This window comes from Sardina pilchardus, chromosome 21 (genome assembly GCF_963854185.1).
Source record: "Sardina pilchardus chromosome 21, fSarPil1.1, whole genome shotgun sequence".
Taxonomy (NCBI): Eukaryota; Metazoa; Chordata; class Actinopteri; order Clupeiformes; family Clupeidae; genus Sardina; species Sardina pilchardus.
In genome coordinates this window covers 12,020,065-12,032,564 of record NC_085014.1, presented here as the reverse complement: position 1 = coordinate 12,032,564, position 12,500 = coordinate 12,020,065, and the positions used below count along the sequence as shown (strand labels likewise).

The 12,500-nt window shown below is 44.0% G+C and overlaps 1 protein-coding gene across 5 annotated transcripts in view; it reads left to right on the top strand.

Annotated features, from left to right (window-relative positions):
- prom1a (prominin 1a) overlaps positions 1-12,500 on the top strand; it is a 75,975-nt gene that overhangs the window by 29,778 nt on the left and 33,697 nt on the right. For all 5 annotated transcript variants that reach the window (XM_062524582.1, XM_062524583.1, XM_062524584.1 and 2 more), the window contains one exon: positions 6,014-6,219. In XM_062524582.1, coding sequence (XP_062380566.1) covers positions 6,014-6,219 — 206 coding nt within the window. The remainder of the gene's footprint in view (positions 1-6,013; positions 6,220-12,500) is intronic.

The window sequence follows — 12,500 nt, the reverse complement described above, 5'->3', positions numbered from 1 at the left end:
TCTCTCAGCAAGCAGCATGCGGTGGGGAAAGGGAGTCTCAGCCTGCGTTATATTCAGTAGGAATTAAGCACATGTGAGCGACGAGGCTTTGGCTGCTGCAGGATTAGAGTGATGGTCCAGGCTGGGTGTCTCGGCTGGTTGAGTTATAGGCCGTAAAATACTCAGACACACTGAACTTCAAACATGTTTAAACCACTGACTTTTTTATGGGGGTTCAAAGTAATTCATTCATTTAGATGTTAGAATATTTGATGAAATAGCACAAAATGTCATGAAATAGCACAAATCATTGTACATCCCCCACCAGTTCAGCACTGAAATATTACTGTACGTTCTGCATACTGTATATTATAACATGCAAAAATCTGTCATCTGAAAAATCCGAAATATGAGGCATCTTGTGGCAAGTCAACAGCCTTCTGCCATTCAGTGCGGTGCCTTGGTTGGGTCCTAACCGTAGACATGCCAAGATTACTGTCAGCAGATCTTTAAGCTAGAGGTGTTCCACTGAGGAGATGATGGAGGTGGGCTTCTTGGCCCAGTCAGCATTTTGAAAGCTTAGTTTTCTTATCAGTTCTCAAACACGCACGCACACACACACACACACACACACACACACACACACGTGCGCGCACACATACACACACACACACACACACACACACACACACACACACAGATGCTTATACACATATGCACAGGTGTAAGTAGACGCAGATACACACAAAGGCACATTTTATGCAAACACACACACACACACACACACGCACACACACACGCACACAGTCAGTCTTGCTCAAGCACACACAGATGAGCTGTCCCCCACAGCAGCATGTGGTACAGTAGCTCTAAATCTGAGATTTCAGGTGCTGCTGGAGTTCCGGGAGAAAATCAGTGCAAATCCCGTCCTCCCATCAGCTACTGTAAGCTGTACACTTGACCAGTTCCAGCCACAGATCCAGCCTTCCTGTCCTGAACACTCAGAGGCGTTGTGAGTTGGACAGGCCTTGAGTTGTATTTGCTGACTAGAGACGGCCTCCTCCTCCTAGACACAGCTCACAGACATCCCCTTCATTATGTTTGCATCACATTATTGAACTGATTAGCTTACGGCAAAGAATTTCCACTGTCGTTGTGACAAGGTATCGGTGGTTCCACACATTTGCAGCAATTTGTTAATAAAGAGTTATGTTGTAATCACATGGTGGTAGCGCAGTGGTTAAGGAGCTGGGCTAGCATACAGTAGTCAGAAAACTGTGGGTTCACTTCCCAGCTTCTGCCATTGTGCCCTCGAACAATTTCGAGCCCTTGTAATATAATTGACATTATGTAAGTTGTTTTGGATAGAATACAAACTCTGCTAAATGTCATGTCAATGTAACTCATGGCCAATTAAACACATTTTTGAAAAAAATTCACAGCTTTTAGTGGCCACTGATTGCCATCGCGATGAGACATCCCAGTGGTCCATATCAAATCTGTGTGTGACCCCAAATATCTCTCATACGTACATCGTTCCTGGGGAAAGTTATGGATGCCAAAGAGCTGTTTGAGATGTTGCAGCAAAGAGATGGCTTCTAAAGTAACAGTACTGGCAATATCAGAGAGGGCTTACACACCTCACGTAGGACATGACAGCTAATGCTATTACTGTATAATGGGGTGTATTACATTGACGAATCCACAGGGCAAAAAGCCATCTTATTTACATTCTTATATTTAAATGACATTGATCATTAATTAAGTATGATTAACATCAATCAGGCATTCGGCTTTGATTATGGGATGGATCTTAGATCATTTTCTCCATTGTTCTGAGAGTGACAGCGAAGGTCTCTGGAAAAACAAAATAACACAAAGACAATTTGGCTGTGATGAGAAGATTGCAGGGGATGGTAATAAGTTGCCATGGGGAAACATTCAGGCCTCTTGTTATGCGGCTGGCGTTCCGTAGCGAGACTCATGCAAGTCAGATTACACCCTGCCTCACACAAGCACCGCAATCATTAGACCAGGGTAATCGAAATCACTTAATCACAACTTAGTAAAGCCTGTGTTAAGGCATGATTAAACAGCAGTGGATGTCTCTGGAATACATTTCCCAGTAAGGACACCTTGAGAAAATTAGATTTGGTCAAAGCCTACTCATATGTTTTCTCCTCCTTAAATGTAGTGGCCATTTTATCTGTCAACTACGCATTGAGGGTATATACAGGGACTGGGGCATTCACTCATTTTATCTCTTAACTAGTGTAGTACATTGTCCTGTAGTGCTCTTTAATATACAGTTCTATGATTAGCAGCAGCTAACAAAACCATTAACTTTTATTTACCCTGATGATGTTTGTCACAAGGTTTGATATCTACATGCCCCACCGTTCTTATTTTAGTACTAACTGCACTGTCACACCTTCTAACAGATTTATTTACTCTCATTTTTTTCACATTGAATAGAAGTGTATTTGACCTCATCATTGTATTTGTGCATTATCCCTGTAGTGTGTCAATATCCGTCTAACAACTGCACATATGATGTGGGTTGTGTGTGTGTGTGTGTGTGGGGGGGGGGGGGGTTGGTGGGGGGGGGGGGGGGTAGGTAAGTGAAATACTAGAAGGAAAATGTTCTAGTTCTAGTTTTAGGCCTAAATATTCTAGCTAGTTTCACCCTGTGTTCTCATAGCAGCTTGTCAATCAATCAATGCCGCATTTAGGCTTAATGCCATTATCATCATAAAGCGATGTTTAATTAACTGCACTTTGTGCATCTGACGAAGCGTATTAATTGATGGCATGTGTATGAGGATATCGTTTCCACATCATTACTGATTGTTCGGGGTCTTATTACATGGGTAGATGACATGACGTGGCTTTTTCACCGTCACAGAAGATAAAACACAATTAATTTCACATTTTCACATTTTAAAATACTGTAAAAGGTTAAACATTTTCTTGCTTTACATGAATTTGTTGTTTTAATACCTGAGTCATTTATCGTTTTTTCAGAACTTTGAGCCAAACCTTAAAATTGTCCTATGGTGTGATGGTAGACAACATAATTATATAAATGTTAACTTTTATAAATAGAGGAAATAATGCTTAAAATTGTTAATGAACGCTCCTGGCATAATTGTGCAAGTGTCTATTTTACTAAGTGGCAATCACTTTTCCCATACATACATTTCTAAAATGGTAGGAACTCCGTAAAGTTCGTCACAGAAAAAAATGTCCTTTGGTGTTATGCAATAACCTGATGTTAAGTTGGCCAAAATCATGGACAACTACATTTAGTTGAAAGACCCCATTCAAGGTCATGTGACTGAAGACCCTAATGAAGCCCTGGAGCAGTGAACATGGTGAGAATTTCTCTCAGAATTGCTCAAATATTCAACTATGTTTTCAGACCACTGAAGTTGTTAAGTTTTATTGTCCTTTGGTGTGACACCCCTAAATGCCATTTTTGTATTCAAATTTGTATTTTTAACAGCAGGACTATGTAATATTATGCAAATGCATGATGTCAGTTGCTAATGACAGCTCAGTTAGTATTAGCATGGTCATTAACTGCCACAAAAGCTTAAATGTCCTTTGGTGTGACAGGAAATGTCCTTTGGTGTGACACCTAATAATGACTTAAATTCAAATATTTATTGCTGTTTTAGAGACGACATACAATGTTCTGAAGTGTTACTAAAATAACTATAATATAAAGTACATAAATCTGAAACTTTTTTTTATAACAGAAAGAACCTCCCTGCAGGACCTGTGGCCCAACCTGCCCCGGAACTTCCAGTGTTGCCACCAACGAATATAATGTCATTGTAGATAATTGTGTCAAGTATGATTAAAAACTGCTCTAACAGCTGAAAAAACAGCCTGACCAGCTTAAGGTGGTTTGCTGGTTGACCAGCTTGTTTGACCACCTTATGATGGTTAACCAGCTATAGACCAGCAAAAGTCTTGCAAAAACATACCTGCAGCTTACGATGGTAAATTCTGCTGGTTTTGCTTGTCGTACCATCTCACGCTGGTCATTTTAGTTGGTGTTGCTGGTCTACATTGCTGGTTTTTACTGGTCATGCCAGCTTATGTTGGTGATTCTAACCAGCATGGCCATCTTACACCTACAATGTCAAGCTTGGCAGGCTGGTCACCAGCATGACCATCTCACACCAGCTGTATCCCACACGACAGGCTGGTCACACCAGCATGAACAGCTTCCTTAGATGGTCACGCCAGCATGTCCACCTGGTGGCCTAACCAGTTATACCAGCAAAGACCAGCAATAGTTGGAGAAAAACCAGCAAAAAACAGCTAAAACCAGCTACCAACATAAATTGGTTTCTTGCTATTTTTTCAGTAGGGATGTTTTAGATAGAGTGGACTTCATGAATGTAACGCAATGTTTTAGAATGGAATTTCCCTATTGAGGATTGTGGTCCCTCTTTTGGCGATCAAAAATGGATGGTCAGAAGCACAACGTTTATAGACATTAAAGGCATGGCAGTCCACATTCACTAATTTAATGGTGTGATTTTGTCAGGTGCTGGACACAAAAGGGTTGTTCTTATGTCTCTTAATCAGTCATGGGTGTGTTTTGGGCGTAACATCCTTTAAAACAATGAGAATAATATCTATCATTTCCTTTAACAGCAAACAATGCAACTTCACACAGCAGCACATTTGAAGGAATCTGCATGCACACAAGACTATATGGAACAGGGATTCCACTAAAACTTGGTTTACTAAAACCTGCTTGTGACTAGCAGAGTATAGCCTACATGCATCTGCACTCACCTATTATTTGAACTCATAGACAAAGTGAAACTTCACAGTGGTTTCATAGTCGACAAATTAGTTCAACACAGTTAAGTACTATTACTATTGACTGACAATGGGTTATCATCAAAAAAATAGCCTGGAAAAAGCAACACTTATCCAACAAATGTCCTCCTTTATCACTGTTACAATAAACACTACATATATTCTGACTCACTTCATGCAATAACTATCTTTGTCCTTTAGTGTGACATTTTGTCCTATAGTGTGACAAACATAAAACAACAGAAAAACATCCTTAATTTCAAAACATACTTTAAAAAAAGCCAGGTTTGGCATGAGGGGAGCTCCAATAATAGCTCCTCTTAGATAGGTACAATTTCAAACAGTTTTGTAAGGTTGGCGGAAAAAAATGTATCGACATTCATAGGAAAAAGTCAATCAAGTGCATCTATTCATGGTGAAAATGATTGTAATTAGTACTTTTATCTGAAATAAATAGAATTTTAAGAAAATAATGATTAAATAATGTGAACAATTCTGTTTCATGTATTTTTTAATGTTATTCAATATCATTTCTTAGTACTTTTTAAATGTCACACCATAGGACACATTCACAGTGCAGATGAGTGTAAACGTGGAAAAAAACATGTGAGGTCATTGACAAAATGAGTGACCACTATTATTTTCAGAAACTACAGTTTCCATACTATATAAATATTTGCTTTTTTTCTTTTAAAATTATGTTTTCCAAAAAAAGCACTTTTTCTTGGCCAGATGTCAACTACCCACATACAGATTACATTTTCAATTGGATCTCGGTGATTGAGGCAGTGTTAATGCCATGTCATCCTCTATTCCCTGAGGGAAACCATTTAGAAGAACATCTCATTCTATGGATATCAGATAGCTGGTAGAATCCTTGTTAAAAATGTTAAATGTTTAAAATGCATGCCAGAAAAAAGAGCCTATTACCTTTACTTAAGCCACATCCAAACAAGTTTAAGTGAAATTAAACAGACCCAAAAGCACACTTTGTGAATGTGAATAAAGAGAAGAACCAGGGGAGAACCATGGGAACAATGAGAACCAGATAAGAACCATGAGAACCAGAACGTTATCAATTTGATAGCGACTGTATGAAATCTGGGGGTCTCTGGTGATGATGCTGACATTCCTCATCTCTCCATGTGTGTGTCCGTGTGTGTGTATGTGTGTGTGTGTGTGGTGCGTGCAGGTGATCTACTATGAGATGGGCTTTGTGGTGTGTGTGCTGCTGGGGGTGATCTTCCTGGTGCTGATGCCGCTGGTGGGCCTGCTCTTCTGTCTGTGCCGTTGCTGTGACAACTGCGGCGGCGAGATGCACCAGCGGCAGCGCAAGAACGCCGACTGCCAGAGAGGCCTGCTGGCCACCCTGCTCTTCTCCACCTGCATCGTCATCACGTGAGTGACCGCACCACACCGTACCATACCGCAACACACCACACCGCAACACACTGCAACACACCACACCACACCACACCACACTGCTCCGCACCACACCACACCACACTGCCAGTGCAAGGATGGACAGGACATTGCATATACTGTATACATACATGTACGCACACACACACACACACACACACACACACACACACACACACACACACACACACACACACACATACACACATATACACATGCACACACACACATACTGTACGCATATACACATGCACACACACATACACACATATACACATGCGCACACACACACATACGCACATACGCATAAACACACAAACATGTACACAAACACACATGCACACACACCCACACATACAAAGAAATACATATACAAAAGCTTGAGAGGCTCATACGGATTGACACAAACATGAAAATGGCTCCCTGTTTAAGAAACCAAACAGAACCATTTATATCACTTGCCTGTATCAAGTACAGCTGTTATTCATATAATGAGTAATGGGAAAATCTGACAGTTGGTGTGCCAAGACGCTCTAAAGCTTAAGCGCGCTCATAGAGGCAAAGCTCACTGTAAAATCAGTGATAACAACACAACACTTGATACAACTACGGCACGAGATGCAGGAGCCAGAACACATTTCTCAAAATAGAGAGCCACAGAGCCGCAGCACTGCTCCAAGCCATAGGAGGAGATGAAAAGGGTTTGCGGAGTCCCAAAAGAGACATTCTCAAGAGGGAACGTTTCCAAGAGAAAGAGCATCCAGTGTTTTTTTATTTTTTATTTTTTATTTTTTTTTATCTGTGTTGCCTCAGATGCATCACCACAGCCGTAACCTCCCGAAACATTCCGTCTCAAAAAACAGCAAAAGGCGCACAGACACAAGCATTTCCATCACAAAGAGACGTTACATGAGAGCTCTCGATCCCCACTTTGATTTGAGGCGATCGGGGTCAAAATAGCAGCCTGACTCCAAGTGGCACCTCCTCACCCCTCAGGCTACCACTAAATGATACTGTAGGGAGCAAACACAGAGAACCACACTACCCATCCTTCCTGAAGGATTCTGAAGCGTCTGTGTGTATGTGTGTGTGTGTGTGTGTGTGTGTGTGTGTGTGTGTGTGTGAACGTGTGTGTGTGTGTGTGTGTGTGTGTGTGTGTGTGTGTGTGTGTGTGTGTGTGTGTGTGTGTGTGTGTGTGTGTGTGTGTGAACCTGTGTGTGTGTGCGTATGTGTGTGTGTGTGTGTGTGTGTGTGTGTGTGTGTGTGTGTCTGTGTGTCTGTGTGTCTGTGTGTGTGCATGTGTGTGTGTGTGTGTGTAGTGAGTGCGATGTTCCGCTCTTTACGGCCTCGCCATTGGAAGGTTTTATATTAGAGATTCCAGAACTGGAGTCTGGTCGGCATAGACGACGCCTGGAGACAAGCGTCTCCACCGTCTCCACCGTCTCCACTGTCTCGACCCTTTATTAAATCTCCAAGGCCACAGAAAGGCAACACACCGCACCAATCGTAATGAAGCAATTACACCGAGTGGCGGACAGTGAGGCGGTCTCCTGTGCAGCTGTCGACTGGAGTATATCAACGAAGAAAGGGGCCTGCGAACATACAGGAGCCGAGAGAGGCTTATGTGCCGCATAAGCCATTAGGATAGAGTTTGTGTAGTATAGAATTCATGAAAATTCCACAGCTTACCCCCGCGGTGGGCAGACACAGTAGTATTCTCGAAATAATGAAAAAAAAAAAAAAAACATTTCAAGAAGCACTTTAAAGAAGAGGTATCAGTCTGGTTTGTGGAAAGCCGCTTAAAATAGCACTCAGTGAAAGCAGAGATGGGATTCTCTTGTGTGTGAGTCTGCACAGTTAATGCATGCAGGATATCCTCGTATTTTTACCAGGCTGGGTTTGAGAGAGACATTAGGGCACTCTGAGTTATATGTGTGTTACAGTGTGTGTATGGGTGTGTGGGATTTTCTTTGGACCTGAAAAAGAAGGCAATTACATTACTCTGTTTGATTATTACACAGATTAAGCTGGGGAGATGATAGCCTTAGCAAGTTGCTCTGCGGATTTCACCGTGAGATGAGTTTGCCCATCTTCCGAGGGGGCTGATGGCTGTGCTGACCGGACAAGTCGGGCCGTGTGTACACACACTCAGGCTCATTAAATAAAGGATGTGTGAGGCTCACTGGGCCCATCTCAACGCACAACGGGCAACTGGCGCCTCAGAAATCCGTCCTTAGGGCGCATGAGCCTCTGATCAAATATTCCTCAGTGGTTAAAAGCAACGGACACGAGCAAATGGCCAACAAGCAAACGCGTCGATAACCAAAAATAATTTAAAAGAATTGGCCTGTGTTGATACGCATGTGTTGCATCGCATTAGTGTCCTGCAGTCGCTTTCAAACTCCTCTCTGTTCATTTCTATGCGCTGTGCCTATCGAGACACAGCTTGAACAGCCAGAGCAGACGGGTTTCTATGCCAAGATAATCCTCTCACAATCCAGGAACCTGGGACCTTAAACTGTTGGCCCTCTGGCTGAAATGCTAACATGAGCCGTCAACAAGCTAGGAAGAAGAGGAGTAGGGGCTCTGAAATTTGGACCAGAAAACAGATATTTTTGGAAGATTGTCTTGTTTGTGTGTGTGTGTGTGAATGTGTGAGTGGGAGAGAGCGAGAGAGTCTATTTGTGTGCATGTGTGTGTGTTTGTGTGTTTGTGTGTGTGTGTGTGTGTGTGTGTTTGTGTTTGCGTGCATGCGTCTGTGCGTGCGTGTGTGTGAGGTCATGATTCATGGAGTCCTGGGGAAAAAATGTGTGATAAAAAAAATTGTTCGAAGCCATGAGGAGAATTCTTGTCTTTATCTCGACGAGGACGAAGCCAAAACGAAAGCTGTTTTGGAGGAGAGCGAAATACTGACTGATTCCTCAGAGACCTCTGGTCATACCCAGACGGAGATAAACACATATTTGCGACCAATTTTGGTCTTTGTGAGTGCAGCCACAAATTCTTGTAACACGCCAATCCCATAGAAGCTGATTACAACTCTCCGAGCTGAGCCTTGAGCTACAATTGGGCTTGTTTCATTCGCAGAATGACCGATGTTGACCCAGAGCCACTTCCCTACAGGGCACAGAGTTGCATGACCAGGTTACTGGTGCCCAGTGCGGCTTGATCACATCTCTGTTATTTTAAGACTGCCTGGAGAGCTCACACGAGGCCACTTCACCTCTCCTTTGCCAGCTCTACTTTGACTTAATTCCTTTTTTTCCCTGTTAATGAACAAAATAGTGGGCATCATTTTGAGCGTGCTGCTGAATAATTAACAGAATGACCCAGTTAATGAGCAAAAAAGCAAGACCTCGTCAGTGCTGGGCTTTCGTTTTTTTCCCCCTCCTCTTCCCCTCATTTTCCTCTCTTCATTTGATTTGTTTTGCCCAGTGCTGTGGCATGATGGCACCAGGCTCCGGGCGAGACCGAGGCAGCCACTCGGGTCTTTGTTTGTGCGTTTGTCGCGTTTTCCGTGCCGCTCTCCATTGTGTGGCACAGAGCGATTGGGGTGGGTGGGAGAGGGACTGGCGAGAGGGGACTAGCCTGCTTGTTTGCATGGGAGCTGCCCCCCCCCCATACACCCCCTGCCCCCCCACCACCACTACCCCCACACCTCCAGCCCTGTAGCCACCTCTGCCCTGCAGTGGGGGTCATTAAATACGCTATGCATCCCCTAACTAATCTGTGCGCTCACGCGCGAGTAAACAGCAAACACGGACTCCTGTTTGGACTGTCATGCCACAGAGATGGTTGACATCCCATCCCATCTGCAGCATGCATGCCAGTGTGTGTGTGTGTGTGTGTGTGTGTGTGTGTGATTTGTGGTTTGTTTTCCTTCTGTCATAAAAAAAGGCCCAGGCAGGATGGAAGTAGCATGGCATCGCTGTTCATCACTGCCTGATCCATCAGCCCGAGCAGCCTCTCCCAGGCCCTCCAACCTGCAGTCAGAGGAAGGCTGGTGGAGACGGAGAGGCTTGGCACAGGTGAGGGCGGAGGTGATGGATGAGGGGGTGGTATGGGCAGAGAACTCACAGAGTGAGATGTGCTGCTCTTTGGCCTTCCGTGACCATCTTTGGAGGTCACTGCGCTGGAGAGAAATAAACAACGCAACGCTAGCCCCTTTCCTTCCTGCCCTCCGGGGGCTGTGATGGTGGTCAAGAGATCTACTTCCTCTCTCTCTCTCTCTCTCTCTCTCTCTCTCTCTCTCTATCTCTCTATCTCTCTCTCCTCTCTCTCTCTCTCTCTCTCTCTCTCTCTCTCTCTCTCTCTCTCGCTCGCTGCCCCGACTCTATCTCTGCCCGCTGGCAGCATGAATTACTGCCCGGGCTGGCATGCTCCTATGGGTCACTGTAGCACCTGTTAGCAGGGCATCAATCAGCCTTCCCTCCGAGTCAGGTCATCAGAGGCACAGGGTCAGCAGCAGTAGCAGCAGCTTTAGCAGGCGTAGTGGCAGTCTGTGGGGTGTTGGTATGGTAGGGCCATGCAAGGTTTACTGAATGATAGAATTAGAGTCAGAATCAGCTTTATTGGCCAGGTTTGCGTAAATAGCATTGAGCATTGAGAATAGCCGAATGGCTGAAACGTCTGCTCACCCAGTAAAAAAGAGTTTCTTCAGCAAAGACTTTGTCTATTTTTTACAGAGTGCGAACCCTTACTACCTTTTCCAGGTTTGCGTAAAGAAATTTCGGTAAAACTCCGGTTTATCGTGAGAGCAAAGATTAAGTCAAATTTCTCGTTTGTTTACGCAAACCTGGCCAATGAAGCTGATTCTGATTGTGATTGTGATTCTGTGTTTGGCACAAGCAGATGGGAGGTTCAGTATAGTTTCCATTTAGCTCTTGCTTCGATGCAAATGAGAAACCCTGCAGTGAAGACGCTTAATACGCCTTGCCTCTCCGCTTTCCTTCAAAGGCAAAACTTGCGATCAGAGCAGTTTTAGCCTCATGATATTTTTAGCTAAAAGTACAGTATCAGTATTATTAAGATAACGTTTCAGTCAGACGGACACATGAGACATTTGGGAAGCTTAACAGTGTCAGGTGCTGAGCGCATGAAACTGGAATAAGTCTAGAGTGAAGCAAGCCAAAGAGTTTCCTGTAACTCTGCTGAGAATAGTAGCTATTACCATTGTTACCGTGGCCTGAAATCAACTTGACCCCTCGCTTTCATTCAAAAGACAATGATGGACCTTGTTGCTAAGCATTCTTCCTCACGGAAAGTCTCACGGGGGTCCCGTCTTTGAATTTTGAGGTTGTTGCGGCTGGTCTGTGAACATTTTGATCGCATTGTTGTCTTTGTGTTGGCTAGACTCATTGTTTGTGACGTGTTCTTTGAACCTCTTGGTTTGGCTCTTATATAAAGGACTTTTTTTGAATGCACAACGTGGAGCCTACTCCTAATTTGACTGTAGATCATAGATTATGTTAATCGCTGTGTTGATGTTGGCGAACAGTGCTGTCACTTAAATTGAAGAGGGTCTACTGGCTCTACCAACTGTGTGAGAAGAAGAAGAGCTCTGTGACCTGAATCACATCAAAGCATGGATTTCTGCCAATAAGGGTCATTTGGCGATGGCTGGCTGAATTCTTTATTGATGTTTGACTTACGTTTGACAAACATAAACATGAGTTAACTTGTATTGTGGCTGTGTATATGGCTTTTTTTGGAAATGAATAAGGGTTTTGAATGTCTGGTATGCTGTTGTGCTGGTGTAACATTATGTACACATGTGCAATACTGTGCATAATAACAAAGCACGCTTGTCTGCACACAGTCCCTCATTTTGCCTCTTACAAATGAACTCTCCCACACAAGTTTGTGTGAAGGAATGCACAGACACGCAGACACACACACACACACACACACACACGCACACACACACACACACACAAACACACACAAGCACACACACACATGCAAGGCTCGGCTACTGTATTCCAAGTGACTGTTTGGGCCATGTATTTTGTCCAGGCAGCTAAACTGCCCTGACTGGTGTGCACTCGAGGGCTTTACAGGGCCCACACAAGCCCAGAGAGAGTGGGTTACTTTTAGGGTAAGGCGGGCAGCATGGGGGCATCTACCCGCATCTACCCCTCCACTCCCTCTACCCCCTCCGCCCTGCCCCTGGCTCCAAACTCTACTGTATGCTCAGTGGGTTGCCTGCCAACCCAAATACTACACACCAGTCTCCCGCACTCAGTGCCGCATACAGT